The sequence below is a fragment of the Ostrea edulis genome, chromosome 2 (assembly GCF_947568905.1).
Source record: "Ostrea edulis chromosome 2, xbOstEdul1.1, whole genome shotgun sequence".
Classification (NCBI taxonomy): Eukaryota; Metazoa; Mollusca; class Bivalvia; order Ostreida; family Ostreidae; genus Ostrea; species Ostrea edulis.
Window position 1 is genome coordinate 96,941,644 of NC_079165.1, and position 23,954 is coordinate 96,965,597.

Consider the following 23,954-nt stretch of genomic DNA (forward strand, 5'->3'; position numbering starts at 1 on the left):
TTTTTTTCAAATCTTAAAAAATGCAAATATTTCATGATAACTCTTATTGCTAGAGCTGTAATGGATATGAAATATGTGTGGCTTTGTCCTTTAACCTCAGAATTAAGAGTCATCCTTTTATTTGATTTGAACCTTAAAATTCAAATTAAACAGAAGACACAATCTGGTCTAAATAATAGGAAAGGGTGTGAAGGGGTTGCAACCCCCCCCCCCCCTCCGGTTTCACATTTTTTTAAAAAGATCTTTTGGGTCTTCATCCTCCCCCTCTCTTTCCTGGGCGGAAGAGGTACAAACTACGGTTGCAACCCCGCCCCTTAAAATTTTCTGAATCCGCCACCGAATGATATAATTATGGCAACAAAACATTGATGCTCATAAGCTTGAATGTCGGGGTTTTTTCATTTAAAAACTCAATGCAACTTCACGAATGGTGTCCTTTTAAGATATAACTTCCTTTGTTGAGCGTAGCTGAGGTGAATTTGTCGTCACGTGACTGTGTATTTCATTGGATACATTAGACTCCATAACCTTTATATTTTTCTTATACCATATAGAACATTTTCTTTATGAAACTGCTGAGTATCGTACATGAGCGAGCAGACTTTATGATTGGGACATCAAGCTCTGGTGCAGTCGGAGCATTGTTCGACCTTTTTCGTGAAGTCGAGAAAAAAATATCTTGTTGCGATCGACTCCGTTGAAAACGTACGCAACCTAAAATTTCCCCATAGCATCCAGTTTAATTTCTCATATACATGTATTTTCTGCATAGACCTCAATCCATGCAAACAATTTCCTCGACCTGAACTCTTGTCACTTGTAAAATTACAACCCCTCCCCAATACGAAATCCATTTTAATCGAGAGATTTTGGACATGAAAGTTTGAGACTTTTTCAATACTAACATGATATAAATCTGATAAAATTAACTTTTCTTCAAACAAATTTACAAACAAACTTGATGATGTTTTAAAAATCACAGTTGAAGCATTGGGTCCCATCCCATTCTGAGATTGGAAGCGAGTATGTGAACACGTTTTGAAAGTTGAGGATATAATCATCACAGTTGGGATATCGTCACCTATATAGAAGCTGAGAGAGTTGTTATAATCTTGGAGAGTAGCAGCTCGGGCAGTTCTGAAACTGAAGCAGGCCTGTTGCTACTACAGGCCTGCTTCAGTTTCAGAACTGCCCGAGCTGCGACTCTCCAAGATTATAACAACTCTCTCAGCTTCTATATAGGTGGCGGATGGGATGTGTGCGTTTTCCTGTTTTGTTCTTTAGTTGTTCTTTATTTTCCTTAAACCCCATTCAATTCACATGGAAGACAATCCCATATAGCGTTATCTGTTTTTTCAATTTGACCCCCTATTTCTTCGGAATCGTTTAGATCACAATTGAGTTAATTTGGTTTCACCCTACCATGTCACTTGGATTTTGCAATAGAAAGTTTCAAGAATATAGAATCTCTTTTTATGTAAGGCTTCAAATAAAATAACAAAAATCGATTTCAGAAATGTTTAATCTGAATAACAAAAAAGCATTTTTGGAAAACAAAGATAACCCATACATTATTGATGAGGGTTTACTCCTATAAATCTCCAAATATTGCATGCACAAAGTCTTTATTTGGCCCAAAATATTATCAGTCAACATGAATTTATTAGAACGAAAACCTGTCGTACACATGACGGTATATTGAGATACTAATAACATCATATATTTAAATACTATTAGATTTTTAAAATAATCTGCAAAAGCAGATGTTAATATTCAGAAGATGAACGTACATTGTTTTATATTATAACATAACTTTGATAATAAAAACAAAATAAATCATTCATACGATAGTGTTTACCAAGACTGGCTTTCTATCATGTTATTTACCACTTCGAATATCTTGTCTGACATTACAAACTAAACAATTATTTTGAAAGACTTCGAAACAATGTTTACAATACAAAGACTTGCATTTCGTGCATTTCCTGAAGGATACATTTCCACTTGCACTTTCCTCGCAACTTATGCATGTTGCTTTCCTCGGTAAACAGAAATCGAGACACGGTTTGCAAAATATACCAAACTGGCTGTATTCAATGAGCCCTCGGATAGACACACGTTTGTCCACGTCATGGCTACGCAAATGTAGGCGCTGTCTCACCCACGTGAAGAGCGTCTTGCGCTGATGACGTATCAGCTCATGAAGGAGACGACATCGTTCGCGTTCTCGATCTGGATAGAAGTGAGAAGTTATAGAACGGCGAATTCGAAGGGAGTACATTTGAATGAAAACGAGAAACAACACACCTCCATACAGCAGCGAGAATACAGGGACGTCGCTTTCGCTTGGTTCGCTTGGATTCGGTAAGCATTCAGTTATATTGAATTCTATGGTCATGTTGACATTGAGATCTAAATTCGATATAAGGTTACGTAAAAAATTAGCGATGAAACCAGTACCTTCAACTGTGATTTCAAGGCTACTGAGACTAGAAGACAGAACAGCGACTTGGCCATATTTTTCAATAAGCACCAGCAAGTAGTAAAGAGCATAATTAAACCCTATTACAACCACGCCTATTCCAAAATGCGTAAAGAATGCGGTAAGTCCTGTTAGGGCGAGGGATAATTCTTGGGCGGTGGGAAATGGCAAAGTAGTGATGATGTACTTCGAGTGTTCCTTATACTTCAGTGGAAGAACCGATTCTCTGCCGCTGTTTTTACATTTTTCATCATATTCCACAAACTCTGGTGATATGTAAATATTATCGTAGAAATCTTGCTTCATGTATCGCGTCAGATATATTACAGCTTTGATGAAGAGGAAAATGACAGTGATTCCTAATGCTTGACTCAGAATACCAGATATGGAAGTTATAGTTGACAGTTTGCTGGCTATATCTGTCAAAACACCAGTAACGATTTCCGATGCAGATTTCGATGAATTTACGTCGTTCTCCAAGTTAAATGTAGCATTGAGACCAAAAACAAATTCATTTTTCAGTTTGTTAAATTCGGTTATTGCAGCCTTAGCTGCTGTCTCGAGCGAGCTCGATACGAAGCTAATAGCGCTACATATGGCCGCTGGGATGTCCACCACATTGCAAACGACGTCAACTACACCCAGAACACTGCAAATGGAGCGTTTTCTCCTGTAATATACAAATATACACCAGGTTATTACCCTACCTAAACTTACTCAGTGGATTGAGATATACATATTCTCGTATTGAAATATTGAAAACCAGTTATTTATTTGTACGATAGCATCATACCGAACGTTGTCTCTTGCAGCTATGACTCAGAGAAAATGTTTTTAAAGATTTCATTTTTATTGTTTACCTTCCTACTCTTCTTTCAAATACCGGAGCAGACTCGTCCACTGTGTACAACCTGCTACAAATGATTCACAAACATACTAAGATAAATTTTGAAGCAACTGGAGAAAGAAACTTCTGGGAAATTTTGTCTGAAAGAATATGAAATAGATTTGCAGTGTTATTCTTTTTTTTAATGACACATTTCGATTACAAAGTACATTATTTTAATAACTGATTAATGTAAATACACTACTATACCTTTGATTTGCTGATGAGGTATTGAGTATATTACCACGACTCGAACTTCTCGCAAAAGATGTTCGATAATGAGGTCTATGCTGTTTTAGCAAAAAAATGTTGTAAGATCGACTGTGGCGTATTTTCCTTGTGATAGGAACCCGCTCACCCTCTCTACTAATCAGGTCAGTCACTGGTCTCCGCATTGGCATCCCAGTGATGACCATTTTAGAAGTCTGGTTTGAATGTACCATGTCGATGGCATGCCTACGCCGTCTTCCAAAAAAACTGCCAATACTCTTGACTGCGTTGGCGATCGCCTTCGCGGCATCCTCTAACCATTTCTCTGCTGCTCTTAACGCATCATCGCAGTCTTTTTCTGCTTTTTCTATTCCACTTTTGCATTTTTTTTTGGCGTCTTCCATTGTTTTCGTGCATTTCTGAAAATTAAACCATTACACATAGACATATTTCATCACAAATTGGTACCGTATAAGTTTTACATTACTACGACAGTAAAGTTCTGATTTCCTCTGAAATGTTGATATATCCACAATTTATATTGAATGTCTATTTAGTTGAATGTTTTCAACAATATATGTTTATTGGAAGAACAAAATGAATGGCCTTATCATCACTCTCACACGCAGTCATCATTTTCCCCCATTCCCTTTCCTTAGACTTCATTTCTGATTATACTTCATTTTCTCGTTTCTCTCTTTCCAGTTTATAATCTTGGCTGATTTTAATACCTGTTGATACAATTTACTACTTAACGTGTCTTATTTGTAACATATTTCAGCAATGTTTTGATATCCTATCTAACTTACAGACTTACTTCGAAAACTCCTGTGATCGCGCTAGCGACCTCCACCACTTTATCCAGGAAGGATTGTATGGCGTTGACCACAGTGTCGATAGCATCAACGACGGCTTGGAGACTATTAACTATGTCCTTAAACACCTCTTTTAATGCTAAGGCGACGCGATGAATTGGTTCTGTAATTTGTTTCGCAAGTTGCAGCAACTGATTCTGGATCAAGTCGGCCACACATGCCAAACATCTTGATATTTCTACTGTGTTCTTAGCTATATTTGTTCCTGGGCCTGACATCAGTAAGATGAAAATCGCTGCTAAAGCTAAGGTTCTGCCTTGTGTGGTGAATAAAGCAGGAACCACTAGTAGCAAAGAACAACTTAGGAATTTACTACAGCCAACTCCAACGAGAACGAGAAGAAACGCTATCCCTGTTATTATTCCGGACATTTTATATGTATACCTAAAGCTAAAAACACAGATCGAGAAAAGAGCTCCACAAAACAAGGCCCCCAGTAAAATGCCACAAATCGAAACGATGATCCTCTTGATAAGATACCACTTGTGATAATTCATAGATTTGGTTGGATCTCTCTGTTGAAGCCTTAATTTAAGCTCCTCTATCAGATTTTTTGTATTGTTCTTCATAATTCCTTCGTTCATACTGTTGTCATACAAATATCTGTTACTCTTTCCCTTCATCTTCTTGTGGTATGATTTAGGTTTTATGAGTTTTGTTAGATGACTCGGGTGTTGCTCTTCCCTAGGCTGTAGTGAGCTCTGCGTTTGATGACTTTCATTTTCATCGCCATCACTGTCCTCGCCTTCTTTGTGGTTTTCTGACTCTATAATGGTAGTGTTATGAGAACTGTTAGGAAGTTTCGGCTTATTCTGTATGGAAATTCGATTCCAAATAGATTTTTCATATTCGATGAAAGATAATGGGAATGATCCCGTTTTCTTGGTGCGCTTATTTCGTCCCAGGGCCCATTCGTTGTTTAAAACCTTTACATGAGTTACATAATCGCCCTTCTGAAGTTCCAAATTTCTTTCTTCGGATCCGTTGTAGTCCTCGAGGACTTTGTAAGCTCGTATACCACGTTTTTCAGTCATGTCTCATAATCATAGAATCCCTAACCTGTTTAAAAAAATAAAAGGAAGAATTTGTCATGAAATTGATATAGAAACACATTGCGGAACTGAGTTGCATGCATAAAGATAGAAATGAAATACAACTATATATACATATTGTAATTATCAACTGTATGCTCTGAAAACTTTATTCAGAATATAAATACCTTACATTCCAAGTGTAGTCGAAAAGTCTCTCTGTAGTGTTGGAGGAAAAGTCACTTGTCGTCAGCCTCCGGCTGAAACAGTTTATGTTCTTGTTGAGGGGAAATGTAAAATCCGGACCAAGTCATAGCTCGTTGTTTACGTGTCATTCCAAGATGTGCGACATGTATCTCACCCAAGGTGAAGGTTTATCGTTAACTCATATTTTTGATTACACATACCCAGATAAAAAAAATTAAAAATTTTCGATTTTGATTTGATGCATGTTTAACATAATTATTGTTGAGTTTTCATCGAGCAGTTCAACTGATGTGGTGTGTAAAGGAATTCAACACATGTATTCGAAAGATATGAAATCAACATATATATATAGGGAAAGACATGTAATCAACACATATATATAGGGAAAGACATGTAATCAACACATATACATAGGGAAAGTCATGTAATCAACACACATACATAGGGAAAGTCATGTAATCAACACACATACATAGGGAAAGTCATGTAATCAACACACATACATAGGGAAAGTCATGTAATCAACACATATACATAGGGAAAGACATGTAATCAACACATATACATAGGGAAAGACATGTAATCAACACATATACATAGGGAAAGACATGTAATCAACACATATACATAGGGAAAGTCATGTAATCAACACATATATATAGGGAAAGTCATGTAATCAACACATATACATAGGGAAAGACATGTAATCAACACATATACATAGGGAAAGTCATGTAATCAACACATATATATAGGGAAAGTCATGTAATCAACACATATACATAGGGAAAGTCATGTAATCAACACACATACATAGGGAAAGTCATGTAATCAACACACATACATAGGGAAAGACATGTAATCAACATATATACATAGGGAAAGACATGTAATCAACACATACATAGGGAAAGTCATGTAATCAACAGTTTTAAATCTTTGTAATCAGTGCTCGGGTCTCTGTTGTGAGAATAAATGTAAAATGAATTTAAAACAAGTCATTTGGTAGGATGCTTTCCGAGTTTCTAAACGTGTAAAATATAACAAAATTAGATATATAATTAACGTATCTGAACAAAGATTTGTCTCAATCTAGTTACTTGTTTTCTATTGCCAGACTAGTGTTTTCATTTTCATTGTCAGGGACACAGTGACAGTTACAGACTTGATACAATAATGGACACAGTAATAGTGACAGACTTTATACAATAATGGACACAGTGATAGTGACAGACTATATACAATAATGGACACAGTGATAGTGACAGACTTGATACAATAATGGACACGGTGATAGTGACAGATTTTATACATTAATGGACACGGTAATAATGACAGACTTTATACAATAATGGACACAGTGATAGTGACAGACTTTATACAATAATGGACACAGTAATAGTTACAGACTTTATACAATAATGGACACAGTGATAGTGACAGACTTTATACAATAATGGACACGGTAATAGTGACAGACTTTATACAATAATGGACACAGTGATAGTGACAGACTTTATACAATAATGGACACGGTAATAGTGACAGACTTTATACAATAATGGACACAGTGATAGTTACAGACTTTATACAATAATGGACACAGTGATAGTGACAGACTTTATACAATAATGGACACGGTAATAGTGACAGACTTTATACATTAATGGACACGGTAATAATGACAGACTTTATACAATAATGGACACAGTGATAGTGACAGACTTTATACAATAATGGACACAGTAATAGTGACAGACTTTATACATTAATGGACACAGTAATAGTGACAGACTTTATACAATAATGGACACGGTAATAGTGACAGACTTTATACATTAATGGACACAGTGATAGTGACAGACTTGATACAATAATGGACACGGTAATAGTGACAGACTTTATACATTAATGGACACAGTGATAGTGACAGACTTGATACAATAATGGACACGGTAATAGTGACAGACTTTATACATTAATGGACACGGTAATAGTGACAGACTTGATACAATAATGGGGAAATATCCATCACCAGGGAGATGAATTGAAACACGACTTTCCAGTGCAGTTTTGCATCAAACTTATGATACGGTGTATCGTCATTTCGATACATTTTTTTTTTCAATTTCTAAATCATAGGTAGGATATAGCCTCAAGTTACTTAAAACTATAGAAAGCGTGGATGGGTAGGGAGACATGGATGATTCTTATGTCATAGTCCCAAGACTTGTTATTTCCATATAATTTGGTATTTTTAATGAACTTGACCCACGAACTATATAAAATGGCCCATTCTTAGATTTTATTTATTATTATTTTTTTACCAAAACTCAAAATTGCTCTTTAGGAAGTTAATTTTCATAACACAATGAGATCTGATGAGTAACAGGTTGCTATGGTTTTTAGTTCCTAACATCTATAAACTGTGACTGTTTTAATTATCAGACACCAAAAAACCCATTTAGCTATCGATCTTTTTAGCTATCGATGTTTTTATTTTGATAATTTTACAGATACACATTATATAAGATGTTCAGTCATACTGTCATTTACTTTCATTTGATTGTGTTTTATCGTTGCATTTATCTTTTTACCTTTGTAAGGCGCATTAGAGTAATTTGTTTATATAAGACGGTATGCAAATTTCTTATTATTATGGTTTTATATATAGCGTTCTGAAGCTGAAGACGTTGGATACTGAATGAAGCCATTTTCCAGTACTCATATAATCAACACAACAGTACTCTTGCATGCAGAAGAAAAATATGATGAATTATAATGCATGATATTGAAAAATATTAATGAAGATTCGGAATCTGTTCAAAAGATAACTATCAAAACTCAATTTTATGTGGGGGGGGGGGGGGGGGGGGGGATAGAAATCGGTTCCCATGAAAACAGTTTCAAAACAAAGTCAACATAAAACAACACATTTCTTAGATCACACAAATATCTGATCTTTATTGCCTTGTCTATAGGTATTGAATACAAATAAATAAGTTTATGCAATGTCCATGTAAATATATACGTTACTTTGGCGTATATCATAAATACTTGTACATTAAGTTATCTTTAATATTCCAAATGTTAGAGAAACACACAGAATTACTAATCACGTGTATATCGTCATTTTATTCGCTCGTTTTTTTAATATATGTACATACATGTACATCTCAGATATACATTCTTTATGGATAAACCTTTAAAGTTTTGAGCAGGTGTTGGTAGTAAAATAACATAATATCCTTACAGAAATCATGGCTATCCATTTCGATGATACATCTACAGGTCCTTGGCAAGCAAAAATACTTTGATTAGTAGCATTGAACACTGACATTGGTACAGGTAATACCAGAGACTGGTCAATAATTATGACTCGGGTTGGGCCGGTGTAAATGGGCAGGGACAAAAACTGTTATTAACATCCTATCAATCGGACATAAACTTATTTTTAAACTCATATACCCATGGGAGTCCAACATAAACTCTTTTTTTTTTTTTTTTTGCATAGCCTGAGACCCAAAATGAGGATAAAGAGTATTTTCAGATAAATCTGTATAGATATCCATTTTGTAAAACAAATTCATGTGAAATAGAGAATATAAGGTTTGGATTTTTTTAACTGCAACTTCAGATATATATAAACAAATTACCTTAATTATGTGATCTCCCATAACAATGAAATACTGAAAATGGTAAACAGACTTTTAAATTTAGGTTTGAAATTATGCATTGTATATCTGCAAAATAGCAGCAAGATATATTTGCATGTTTGTGGTTTGTTCATTGAAAATGTAAATAAATAAACATTCTTTTTCAAAGTATATTATTTTTTATTTCCATGGGACATAAACTATTTTTATGTCTTAAGACATGGGATATCTAAAAGTCTGCACTGGTCCCATCCCGGTGATAAATATTGACCGATCCCTAACTCTTTTTACATCGTCCAAAACCACAGCACCAAAACCACAGCGACTGGACATAGGACAAGGGTACGATTCTTTAGATGGACTACATTAATTGTGACTTCTTCCCCACTGCACCTTGCTTTGACCACCGTTAGAAATTCGCCTTTCATCAAATACTGGGATTGGCTGACTTGACCTTCCACAGTTTCTTTCGTTCAATCAGCCCAGTCAACATGTCGTGAAACAGTTTGTCCACGCCCTCCCCGGTAGCCGCGGAGGTTTCATAATATCTGGAATGAAACGAATGAAACTAGTGCCATATTATGTATTTAAGATTTGATACTTTGCATTTGTGTTTATCGTTTTCAAACTAGAGAGTATGGCTATTTTGTAAAGCTAAATTCGTATTCCAAGCAAATGAAGCCTACTGCCTTCAACGAAGATTGTTAATCAATCGACAAACTGTCATTTTGTAGGAATGGGGAAACATTACACACAAGTCATCATACAAAACATACATTCACGTGAAAAATACCACATCCCAATATAAGAGTGATTTTTAATGCAGGACATTGAAGATTTGAAAAACAATTCTTTCTGGGTCTTCGCTGTACGAAACCAAAGCGTACAACGTGCATCATCCGTTGGACTGAATTGTGTATAGGTAGCAGGGGACAGTTTCGGACTATAGGCCCGGTCAACTTTTTCAAAAAATGGAATTACCCTGTATTTGAAGTGATATTACATGTGTAAAAATGTATACAATAATTTTAGGATGCATGTCAAATGTAGCTGAGTGCTTAGTAAAAATGTTGATTTACAACATGTAGGTGTCACCATGATTCCTAGCATATAGATGGGTGCAAATACGAAACTAAGACACGTGGTCAGTTGCTGAAGAAATTCCGGTGAAAACATGCAGGGTCTAGCAAAAGGTCTGTAGCTGTGAGGGAAGGTGGATGGCCCCATATGAGAGGTAGATTTTTGAGAAGGGCAGATAGGGTTCTTGATTGTGCACAGTGTCTAAATCCCCATGTTTGGTACTGTGATGGTGTGGGGGTGGTGCGGATTAGCCCAAATGAGGGAAAATCAAAGCAAAAAAGGGGAACCTGCTCAGAGCATGTTTTGTGCACCAGCACCAGTATTTATAGATTACATGTAATTTAGGGTCATAATTTATTAACTACACTAATATGAAATACAAGTATTGACATAAAAGGGAAATATGATTTTTCATTAGTCTGTCATAATCTGACTTTGGTGTATACCCCCTATCCACATGTTTCAAAACCAAAGAAACTGTCCCCTGCCACCTTTAAGAGAATGGCATTTTTTGAAACCCATGGAATTCAGTCAATTTCATTAATATTATCAAGATAAATGTATTAGATATGTAATACAACCCCTTATTTCAATAGATGTATCACATTAGTGTCACAATGGTAGACAACAGAGTCAAGGGGGGTAAGCTATGCTTTAGTACTATGGAAAACCAGAATCTGGTCAAGTATCATAGTGACATGTAAGTACATGTAAATAAGCTTAGTGGTTAAAATAATGTTATTTGGGGTACTTCATATACTGTGCATTCTTTTTACATAGATTACATGTAGTTTTACATGTTCTACATGTAATTAACAAATTGTACTGATTGACAGGTCTCAGGTACAGTAGATCACATTTCTTCTCAGCACCATGATACATATTTATGAAAAAATACTTGCAGATAGAGAAATAAGTCATTTTAGAGACATTTTGTACACAAAAAACACAGTTAACACCATTTTCTCATTTATGGGTGGTACTTGTAAACAAGCCACCTCCCCTTTGACATTTGACTGAATTGCATGAATCTTTAGTTTTCACTATTAGGATGGCATAGAATAGAATGTAAGAAGAGAACAGGTATTCAAAATCTTGTTGGGGAGTTGTTTACTTAATTAGAGCATATTTCAGGTCTATACATATACAGTATGTAAAGAAGTAGACAGTGAAGTTGGAAATTTTCTTGATTTTAAGAGCAGTTATGTCCCTTTATCTCTCTCTAATCCATCATTTTCTACACAGGTTCTCATGATTACATGTTCAGCATGTAGCAGCACATATAAGGTCACTTTTACCATAGATACAATATACTTGTAATATTATTTGTTAGGCACAGGGATCTTACTCGAACACTCTCATCACTCTAAAATGACAACATCATACACAGAAATGTAGGGTTTTTAAATAATTTTATTGCGTACACATTTAGGGCGGTCGACATGATGTATTGGTGTAGTTTCACTCAGAATAAGTCAGATTTGTCAAAAATGGGAGTTGACGTCAATGACATGAGATGTCAGAATTCTTAAAGGTAGCAGGGGACAGTTTCGGACTATAGGCCCGGTCAACTTTTTCAAAAAATGGAATTACCCTGTATTTGAAGTGATATTACATGTGTAAAAATGTATACAATAATTTTAGGATGCATGTCAAATGTAGCTGAGTGCTTAGTAAAAATGTTGATTTACAACATGTAGGTGTCACCATGATTCCTAGCATATAGATGGGTGCAAATACGAAACTAAGACACGTGGTCAGTTGCTGAAGAAATTCCGGTGAAAACATGCAGGGTCTAGCAAAAGGTCTGTAGCTGTGAGGGAAGGTGGATGGCCCCATATGAGAGGTAGATTTTTGAGAAGGGCAGATAGGGTTCTTGATTGTGCACAGTGTCTAAATCCCCATGTTTGGTACTGTGATGGTGTGGGGGTGGTGCGGATTAGCCCAAATGAGGGAAAATCAAAGCAAAAAAGGGGAACCTGCTCAGAGCATGTTTTGTGCACCAGCACCAGTATTTATAGATTACATGTAATTTAGGGTCATAATTTATTAACTACACTAATATGAAATACAAGTATTGACATAAAAGGGAAATATGATTTTTCATTAGTCTGTCATAATCTGACTTTGGTGTATACCCCCTATCCACATGTTTCAAAACCAAAGAAACTGTCCCCTGCCACCTTTAAGAGAATGGCATTTTTTGAAACCCATGGAATTCAGTCAATTTCATTAATATTATCAAGATAAATGTATTAGATATGTAATACAACCCCTTATTTCAATAGATGTATCACATTAGTGTCACAATGGTAGACAACAGAGTCAAGGGGGGTAAGCTATGCTTTAGTACTATGGAAAACCAGAATCTGGTCAAGTATCATAGTGACATGTAAGTACATGTAAATAAGCTTAGTGGTTAAAATAATGTTATTTGGGGTACTTCATATACTGTGCATTCTTTTTACATAGATTACATGTAGTTTTACATGTTCTACATGTAATTAACAAATTGTACTGATTGACAGGTCTCAGGTACAGTAGATCACATTTCTTCTCAGCACCATGATACATATTTATGAAAAAATACTTGCAGATAGAGAAATAAGTCATTTTAGAGACATTTTGTACACAAAAAACACAGTTAACACCATTTTCTCATTTATGGGTGGTACTTGTAAACAAGCCACCTCCCCTTTGACATTTGACTGAATTGCATGAATCTTTAGTTTTCACTATTAGGATGGCATAGAATAGAATGTAAGAAGAGAACAGGTATTCAAAATCTTGTTGGGGAGTTGTTTACTTAATTAGAGCATATTTCAGGTCTATACATATACAGTATGTAAAGAAGTAGACAGTGAAGTTGGAAATTTTCTTGATTTTAAGAGCAGTTATGTCCCTTTATCTCTCTCTAATCCATCATTTTCTACACAGGTTCTCATGATTACATGTTCAGCATGTAGCAGCACATATAAGGTCACTTTTACCATAGATACAATATACTTGTAATATTATTTGTTAGGCACAGGGATCTTACTCGAACACTCTCATCACTCTAAAATGACAACATCATACACAGAAATGTAGGGTTTTTAAATAATTTTATTGCGTACACATTTAGGGCGGTCGACATGATGTATTGGTGTAGTTTCACTCAGAATAAGTCAGATTTGTCAAAAATGGGAGTTGACGTCAATGACATGAGATGTCAGAATTCTTAAAGGTAGCAGGGGACAGTTTCGGACTATAGGCCCGGTCAACTTTTTCAAAAAATGGAATTACCCTGTATTTGAAGTGATATTACATGTGTAAAAATGTATACAATAATTTTAGGATGCATGTCAAATGTAGCTGAGTGCTTAGTAAAAATGTTGATTTACAACATGTAGGTGTCACCATGATTCCTAGCATATAGATGGGTGCAAATACGAAACTAAGACACGTGGTCAGTTGCTGAAGAAATTCCGGTGAAAACATGCAGGGTCTAGCAAAAGGTCTGTAGCTGTGAGGGAAGGTGGATGGCCCCATATGAGAGGTAGATTTTTGAGAAGGGCAGATAGGGTTCTTGATTGTGCACAGTGTCTAAATCCCCATGTTTGGTACTGTGATGGTGTGGGGGTGGTGCGGATTAGCCCAAATGAGGGAAAATCAAAGCAAAAAAGGGGAACCTGCTCAGAGCATGTTTTGTGCACCAGCACCAGTATTTATAGATTACATGTAATTTAGGGTCATAATTTATTAACTACACTAATATGAAATACAAGTATTGACATAAAAGGGAAATATGATTTTTCATTAGTCTGTCATAATCTGACTTTGGTGTATACCCCCTATCCACATGTTTCAAAACCAAAGAAACTGTCCCCTGCCACCTTTAAGAGAATGGCATTTTTTGAAACCCATGGAATTCAGTCAATTTCATTAATATTATCAAGATAAATGTATTAGATATGTAATACAACCCCTTATTTCAATAGATGTATCACATTAGTGTCACAATGGTAGACAACAGAGTCAAGGGGGGTAAGCTATGCTTTAGTACTATGGAAAACCAGAATCTGGTCAAGTATCATAGTGACATGTAAGTACATGTAAATAAGCTTAGTGGTTAAAATAATGTTATTTGGGGTACTTCATATACTGTGCATTCTTTTTACATAGATTACATGTAGTTTTACATGTTCTACATGTAATTAACAAATTGTACTGATTGACAGGTCTCAGGTACAGTAGATCACATTTCTTCTCAGCACCATGATACATATTTATGAAAAAATACTTGCAGATAGAGAAATAAGTCATTTTAGAGACATTTTGTACACAAAAAACACAGTTAACACCATTTTCTCATTTATGGGTGGTACTTGTAAACAAGCCACCTCCCCTTTGACATTTGACTGAATTGCATGAATCTTTAGTTTTCACTATTAGGATGGCATAGAATAGAATGTAAGAAGAGAACAGGTATTCAAAATCTTGTTGGGGAGTTGTTTACTTAATTAGAGCATATTTCAGGTCTATACATATACAGTATGTAAAGAAGTAGACAGTGAAGTTGGAAATTTTCTTGATTTTAAGAGCAGTTATGTCCCTTTATCTCTCTCTAATCCATCATTTTCTACACAGGTTCTCATGATTACATGTTCAGCATGTAGCAGCACATATAAGGTCACTTTTACCATAGATACAATATACTTGTAATATTATTTGTTAGGCACAGGGATCTTACTCGAACACTCTCATCACTCTAAAATGACAACATCATACACAGAAATGTAGGGTTTTTAAATAATTTTATTGCGTACACATTTAGGGCGGTCGACATGATGTATTGGTGTAGTTTCACTCAGAATAAGTCAGATTTGTCAAAAATGGGAGTTGACGTCAATGACATGAGATGTCAGAATTCTTAAAGGTAGCAGGGGACAGTTTCGGACTATAGGCCCGGTCAACTTTTTCAAAAAATGGAATTACCCTGTATTTGAAGTGATATTACATGTGTAAAAATGTATACAATAATTTTAGGATGCATGTCAAATGTAGCTGAGTGCTTAGTAAAAATGTTGATTTACAACATGTAGGTGTCACCATGATTCCTAGCATATAGATGGGTGCAAATACGAAACTAAGACACGTGGTCAGTTGCTGAAGAAATTCCGGTGAAAACATGCAGGGTCTAGCAAAAGGTCTGTAGCTGTGAGGGAAGGTGGATGGCCCCATATGAGAGGTAGATTTTTGAGAAGGGCAGATAGGGTTCTTGATTGTGCACAGTGTCTAAATCCCCATGTTTGGTACTGTGATGGTGTGGGGGTGGTGCGGATTAGCCCAAATGAGGGAAAATCAAAGCAAAAAAGGGGAACCTGCTCAGAGCATGTTTTGTGCACCAGCACCAGTATTTATAGATTACATGTAATTTAGGGTCATAATTTATTAACTACACTAATATGAAATACAAGTATTGACATAAAAGGGAAATATGATTTTTCATTAGTCTGTCATAATCTGACTTTGGTGTATACCCCCTATCCACATGTTTCAAAACCAAAGAAACTGTCCCCTGCCACCTTTAAGAGAATGGCATTTTTTGAAACCCATGGAATTCAGTCAATTTCATTAATATTATCAAGATAAATGTATTAGATATGTAATACAACCCCTTATTTCAATAGATGTATCACATTAGTGTCACAATGGTAGACAACAGAGTCAAGGGGGGTAAGCTATGCTTTAGTACTATGGAAAACCAGAATCTGGTCAAGTATCATAGTGACATGTAAGTACATGTAAATAAGCTTAGTGGTTAAAATAATGTTATTTGGGGTACTTCATATACTGTGCATTCTTTTTACATAGATTACATGTAGTTTTACATGTTCTACATGTAATTAACAAATTGTACTGATTGACAGGTCTCAGGTACAGTAGATCACATTTCTTCTCAGCACCATGATACATATTTATGAAAAAATACTTGCAGATAGAGAAATAAGTCATTTTAGAGACATTTTGTACACAAAAAACACAGTTAACACCATTTTCTCATTTATGGGTGGTACTTGTAAACAAGCCACCTCCCCTTTGACATTTGACTGAATTGCATGAATCTTTAGTTTTCACTATTAGGATGGCATAGAATAGAATGTAAGAAGAGAACAGGTATTCAAAATCTTGTTGGGGAGTTGTTTACTTAATTAGAGCATATTTCAGGTCTATACATATACAGTATGTAAAGAAGTAGACAGTGAAGTTGGAAATTTTCTTGATTTTAAGAGCAGTTATGTCCCTTTATCTCTCTCTAATCCATCATTTTCTACACAGGTTCTCATGATTACATGTTCAGCATGTAGCAGCACATATAAGGTCACTTTTACCATAGATACAATATACTTGTAATATTATTTGTTAGGCACAGGGATCTTACTCGAACACTCTCATCACTCTAAAATGACAACATCATACACAGAAATGTAGGGTTTTTAAATAATTTTATTGCGTACACATTTAGGGCGGTCGACATGATGTATTGGTGTAGTTTCACTCAGAATAAGTCAGATTTGTCAAAAATGGGAGTTGACGTCAATGACATGAGATGTCAGAATTCTTAAAGGTAGCAGGGGACAGTTTCGGACTATAGGCCCGGTCAACTTTTTCAAAAAATGGAATTACCCTGTATTTGAAGTGATATTACATGTGTAAAAATGTATACAATAATTTTAGGATGCATGTCAAATGTAGCTGAGTGCTTAGTAAAAATGTTGATTTACAACATGTAGGTGTCACCATGATTCCTAGCATATAGATGGGTGCAAATACGAAACTAAGACACGTGGTCAGTTGCTGAAGAAATTCCGGTGAAAACATGCAGGGTCTAGCAAAAGGTCTGTAGCTGTGAGGGAAGGTGGATGGCCCCATATGAGAGGTAGATTTTTGAGAAGGGCAGATAGGGTTCTTGATTGTGCACAGTGTCTAAATCCCCATGTTTGGTACTGTGATGGTGTGGGGGTGGTGCGGATTAGCCCAAATGAGGGAAAATCAAAGCAAAAAAGGGGAACCTGCTCAGAGCATGTTTTGTGCACCAGCACCAGTATTTATAGATTACATGTAATTTAGGGTCATAATTTATTAACTACACTAATATGAAATACAAGTATTGACATAAAAGGGAAATATGATTTTTCATTAGTCTGTCATAATCTGACTTTGGTGTATACCCCCTATCCACATGTTTCAAAACCAAAGAAACTGTCCCCTGCCACCTTTAAGAGAATGGCATTTTTTGAAACCCATGGAATTCAGTCAATTTCATTAATATTATCAAGATAAATGTATTAGATATGTAATACAACCCCTTATTTCAATAGATGTATCACATTAGTGTCACAATGGTAGACAACAGAGTCAAGGGGGGTAAGCTATGCTTTAGTACTATGGAAAACCAGAATCTGGTCAAGTATCATAGTGACATGTAAGTACATGTAAATAAGCTTAGTGGTTAAAATAATGTTATTTGGGGTACTTCATATACTGTGCATTCTTTTTACATAGATTACATGTAGTTTTACATGTTCTACATGTAATTAACAAATTGTACTGATTGACAGGTCTCAGGTACAGTAGATCACATTTCTTCTCAGCACCATGATACATATTTATGAAAAAATACTTGCAGATAGAGAAATAAGTCATTTTAGAGACATTTTGTACACAAAAAACACAGTTAACACCATTTTCTCATTTATGGGTGGTACTTGTAAACAAGCCACCTCCCCTTTGACATTTGACTGAATTGCATGAATCTTTAGTTTTCACTATTAGGATGGCATAGAATAGAATGTAAGAAGAGAACAGGTATTCAAAATCTTGTTGGGGAGTTGTTTACTTAATTAGAGCATATTTCAGGTCTATACATATACAGTATGTAAAGAAGTAGACAGTGAAGTTGGAAATTTTCTTGATTTTAAGAGCAGTTATGTCCCTTTATCTCTCTCTAATCCATCATTTTCTACACAGGTTCTCATGATTACATGTTCAGCATGTAGCAGCACATATAAGGTCACTTTTACCATAGATACAATATACTTGTAATATTATTTGTTAGGCACAGGGATCTTACTCGAACACTCTCATCACTCTAAAATGACAACATCATACACAGAAATGTAGGGTTTTTAAATAATTTTATTGCGTACACATTTAGGGCGGTCGACATGATGTATTGGTGTAGTTTCACTCAGAATAAGTCAGATTTGTCAAAAATGGGAGTTGACGTCAATGACATGAGATGTCAGAATTCTTAAAGGTAGCAGGGGACAGTTTCGGACTATAGGCCCGGTCAACTTTTTCAAAAAATGGAATTACCCTGTATTTGAAGTGATATTACATGTGTAAAAATGTATACAATAATTTTAGGATGCATGTCAAATGTAGCTGAGTGCTTAGTAAAAATGTTGATTTACAACATGTAGGTGTCACCATGATTCCTAGCATATAGATGGGTGCAAATACGAAACTAAGACACGTGGTCAGTTGCTGAAGAAATTCCGGTGAAAACATGCAGGGTCTAGCAAAAGGTCTGTAGCTGTGAGGGAAGGTGGATGGCCCCATATGAGAGGTAGATTTTTGAGAAGGGCAGATAGGGTTCTTGATTGTGCACAGTGTCTAAATCCCCATGTTTGGTACTGTGATGGTGTGGGGGTGGTGCGGATTAGCCCAAATGAGGGAAAATCAAAGCAAAAAAGGGGAACCTGCTCAGAGCATGTTTTGTGCACCAGCACCAGTATTTATAGATTACATGTAATTTAGGGTCATAATTTATTAACTACACTAATATGAAATACAAGTATTGACATAAAAGGGAAATATGATTTTTCATTAGTCTGTCATAATCTGACTTTGGTGTATACCCCCTATCCACATGTTTCAAAACCAAAGAAACTGTCCCCTGCCACCTTTAAGAGAATGGCATTTTTTGAAACCCATGGAATTCAGTCAATTTCATTAATATTATCAAGATAAATGTATTAGATATGTAATACAACCCCTTATTTCAATAGATGTATCACATTAGTGTCACAATGGTAGACAACAGAGTCAAGGGGGGTAAGCTATGCTTTAGTACTATGGAAAACCAGAATCTGGTCAAGTATCATAGTGACATGTAAGTACATGTAAATAAGCTTAGTGGTTAAAATAATGTTATTTGGGGTACTTCATATACTGTGCATTCTTTTTACATAGATTACATGTAGTTTTACATGTTCTACATGTAATTAACAAATTGTACTGATTGACAGGTCTCAGGTACAGTAGATCACATTTCTTCTCAGCACCATGATACATATTTATGAAAAAATACTTGCAGATAGAGAAATAAGTCATTTTAGAGACATTTTGTACACAAAAAACACAGTTAACACCATTTTCTCATTTATGGGTGGTACTTGTAAACAAGCCACCTCCCCTTTGACATTTGACTGAATTGCATGAATCTTTAGTTTTCACTATTAGGATGGCATAGAATAGAATGTAAGAAGAGAACAGGTATTCAAAATCTTGTTGGGGAGTTGTTTACTTAATTAGAGCATATTTCAGGTCTATACATATACAGTATGTAAAGAAGTAGACAGTGAAGTTGGAAATTTTCTTGATTTTAAGAGCAGTTATGTCCCTTTATCTCTCTCTAATCCATCATTTTCTACACAGGTTCTCATGATTACATGTTCAGCATGTAGCAGCACATATAAGGTCACTTTTACCATAGATACAATATACTTGTAATATTATTTGTTAGGCACAGGGATCTTACTCGAACACTCTCATCACTCTAAAATGACAACATCATACACAGAAATGTAGGGTTTTTAAATAATTTTATTGCGTACACATTTAGGGCGGTCGACATGATGTATTGGTGTAGTTTCACTCAGAATAAGTCAGATTTGTCAAAAATGGGAGTTGACGTCAATGACATGAGATGTCAGAATTCTTAAAGGTAGCAGGGGACAGTTTCGGACTATAGGCCCGGTCAACTTTTTCAAAAAATGGAATTACCCTGTATTTGAAGTGATATTACATGTGTAAAAATGTATACAATAATTTTAGGATGCATGTCAAATGTAGCTGAGTGCTTAGTAAAAATGTTGATTTACAACATGTAGGTGTCACCATGATTCCTAGCATATAGATGGGTGCAAATACGAAACTAAGACACGTGGTCAGTTGCTGAAGAAATTCCGGTGAAAACATGCAGGGTCTAGCAAAAGGTCTGTAGCTGTGAGGGAAGGTGGATGGCCCCATATGAGAGGTAGATTTTTGAGAAGGGCAGATAGGGTTCTTGATTGTGCACAGTGTCTAAATCCCCATGTTTGGTACTGTGATGGTGTGGGGGTGGTGCGGATTAGCCCAAATGAGGGAAAATCAAAGCAAAAAAGGGGAACCTGCTCAGAGCATGTTTTGTGCACCAGCACCAGTATTTATAGATTACATGTAATTTAGGGTCATAATTTATTAACTACACTAATATGAAATACAAGTATTGACATAAAAGGGAAATATGATTTTTCATTAGTCTGTCATAATCTGACTTTGGTGTATACCCCCTATCCACATGTTTCAAAACCAAAGAAACTGTCCCCTGCCACCTTTAAGAGAATGGCATTTTTTGAAACCCATGGAATTCAGTCAATTTCATTAATATTATCAAGATAAATGTATTAGATATGTAATACAACCCCTTATTTCAATAGATGTATCACATTAGTGTCACAATGGTAGACAACAGAGTCAAGGGGGGTAAGCTATGCTTTAGTACTATGGAAAACCAGAATCTGGTCAAGTATCATAGTGACATGTAAGTACATGTAAATAAGCTTAGTGGTTAAAATAATGTTATTTGGGGTACTTCATATACTGTGCATTCTTTTTACATAGATTACATGTAGTTTTACATGTTCTACATGTAATTAACAAATTGTACTGATTGACAGGTCTCAGGTACAGTAGATCACATTTCTTCTCAGCACCATGATACATATTTATGAAAAAATACTTGCAGATAGAGAAATAAGTCATTTTAGAGACATTTTGTACACAAAAAACACAGTTAACACCATTTTCTCATTTATGGGTGGTACTTGTAAACAAGCCACCTCCCCTTTGACATTTGACTGAATTGCATGAATCTTTAGTTTTCACTATTAGGATGGCATAGAATAGAATGTAAGAAGAGAACAGGTATTCAAAATCTTGTTGGGGAGTTGTTTACTTAATTAGAGCATATTTCAGGTCTATACATATACAGTATGTAAAGAAGTAGACAGTGAAGTTGGAAATTTTCTTGATTTTAAGAGCAGTTATGTCCCTTTATCTCTCTCTAATCCATCATTTTCTACACAGGTTCTCATGATTACATGTTCAGCATGTAGCAGCACATATAAGGTCACTTTTACCATAGATACAATATACTTGTAATATTATTTGTTAGGCACAGGGATCTTACTCGAACACTCTCATCACTCTAAAATGACAACATCATACACAGAAATGTAGGGTTTTTAAATAATTTTATTGCGTACACATTTAGGGCGGTCGACATGATGTATTGGTGTAGTTTCACTCAGAATAAGTCAGATTTGTCAAAAATGGGAGTTGACGTCAATGACATGAGATGTCAGAATTCTTAAAGGTAGCAGGGGACAGTTTCGGACTATAGGCCCGGTCAACTTTTTCAAAAAATGGAATTACCCTGTATTTGAAGTGATATTACATGTGTAAAAATGTATACAATAATTTTAGGATGCATGTCAAATGTAGCTGAGTGCTTAGTAAAAATGTTGATTTACAACATGTAGGTGTCACCATGATTCCTAGCATATAGATGGGTGCAAATACGAAACTAAGACACGTGGTCAGTTGCTGAAGAAATTCCGGTGAAAACATGCAGGGTCTAGCAAAAGGTCTGTAGCTGTGAGGGAAGGTGGATGGCCCCATATGAGAGGTAGATTTTTGAGAAGGGCAGATAGGGTTCTTGATTGTGCACAGTGTCTAAATCCCCATGTTTGGTACTGTGATGGTGTGGGGGTGGTGCGGATTAGCCCAAATGAGGGAAAATCAAAGCAAAAAAGGGGAACCTGCTCAGAGCATGTTTTGTGCACCAGCACCAGTATTTATAGATTACATGTAATTTAGGGTCATAATTTATTAACTACACTAATATGAAATACAAGTATTGACATAAAAGGGAAATATGATTTTTCATTAGTCTGTCATAATCTGACTTTGGTGTATACCCCCTATCCACATGTTTCAAAACCAAAGAAACTGTCCCCTGCCACCTTTAAGAGAATGGCATTTTTTGAAACCCATGGAATTCAGTCAATTTCATTAATATTATCAAGATAAATGTATTAGATATGTAATACAACCCCTTATTTCAATAGATGTATCACATTAGTGTCACAATGGTAGACAACAGAGTCAAGGGGGGTAAGCTATGCTTTAGTACTATGGAAAACCAGAATCTGGTCAAGTATCATAGTGACATGTAAGTACATGTAAATAAGCTTAGTGGTTAAAATAATGTTATTTGGGGTACTTCATATACTGTGCATTCTTTTTACATAGATTACATGTAGTTTTACATGTTCTACATGTAATTAACAAATTGTACTGATTGACAGGTCTCAGGTACAGTAGATCACATTTCTTCTCAGCACCATGATACATATTTATGAAAAAATACTTGCAGATAGAGAAATAAGTCATTTTAGAGACATTTTGTACACAAAAAACACAGTTAACACCATTTTCTCATTTATGGGTGGTACTTGTAAACAAGCCACCTCCCCTTTGACATTTGACTGAATTGCATGAATCTTTAGTTTTCACTATTAGGATGGCATAGAATAGAATGTAAGAAGAGAACAGGTATTCAAAATCTTGTTGGGGAGTTGTTTACTTAATTAGAGCATATTTCAGGTCTATACATATACAGTATGTAAAGAAGTAGACAGTGAAGTTGGAAATTTTCTTGATTTTAAGAGCAGTTATGTCCCTTTATCTCTCTCTAATCCATCATTTTCTACACAGGTTCTCATGATTACATGTTCAGCATGTAGCAGCACATATAAGGTCACTTTTACCATAGATACAATATACTTGTAATATTATTTGTTAGGCACAGGGATCTTACTCGAACACTCTCATCACTCTAAAATGACAACATCATACACAGAAATGTAGGGTTTTTAAATAATTTTATTGCGTACACATTTAGGGCGGTCGACATGATGTATTGGTGTAGTTTCACTCAGAATAAGTCAGATTTGTCAAAAATGGGAGTTGACGTCAATGACATGAGATGTCAGAATTCTTAAAGGTAGCAGGGGACAGTTTCGGACTATAGGCCCGGTCAACTTTTTCAAAAAATGGAATTACCCTGTATTTGAAGTGATATTACATGTGTAAAAATGTATACAATAATTTTAGGATGCATGTCAAATGTAGCTGAGTGCTTAGTAAAAATGT

At 35.5% G+C, this 23,954-nt stretch overlaps 2 protein-coding genes across 2 annotated transcripts in view; both read right to left on the minus strand.

Moving 5' to 3' along the window:
* Window positions 1-1,504: 1,504 nt before the first annotated feature.
* On the minus strand, window positions 1,505-5,906 carry LOC125680846 (DC-STAMP domain-containing protein 2-like). The gene is made up of 5 exons (XM_048920629.2): window positions 5,673-5,906; window positions 4,396-5,512; window positions 3,579-3,997; window positions 3,343-3,396; window positions 1,505-3,152 (listed from the first exon to the last, which is right to left on the minus strand). The coding sequence occupies exons 2-5, from the start codon at window positions 5,485-5,487 to the stop codon at window positions 1,880-1,882; spliced, it is 2,838 nt and encodes a 945-aa protein (XP_048776586.1). The 5' UTR covers window positions 5,488-5,512; window positions 5,673-5,906; the 3' UTR covers window positions 1,505-1,879.
* Window positions 5,907-8,638: 2,732 nt separating this feature from the next.
* LOC125680446 (dnaJ homolog subfamily C member 27-A-like) overlaps window positions 8,639-23,954 on the minus strand; it is a 51,476-nt gene continuing 36,160 nt past the window's right edge. The window contains exon 6 of the mRNA XM_048920047.2: window positions 8,639-9,895. Coding sequence (XP_048776004.1) covers window positions 9,775-9,895 — 121 coding nt within the window. The 3' untranslated portion in view covers window positions 8,639-9,774. The remainder of the gene's footprint in view (window positions 9,896-23,954) is intronic.

Bases quoted from the DNA above. Each gene is read 5' to 3' on its own strand.
- LOC125680846 (XM_048920629.2), bottom strand. From the start codon at position 5,487: ATGACTGAAAAACGTGGTATACGAGCTTACAAAGTCCTCGAGGACTAC. The intron at 3,998-4,395 runs GTAAGTCTGTAA...TTTAATTTTCAG, and splicing joins CGATCACAGGAGTTTTCGAA to AAATGCACGAAAACAATGGA. The intron at 3,397-3,578 runs GTATAGTAGTGT...AATCATTTGTAG, and splicing joins ACCTCATCAGCAAATCAAAG to CAGGTTGTACACAGTGGACG.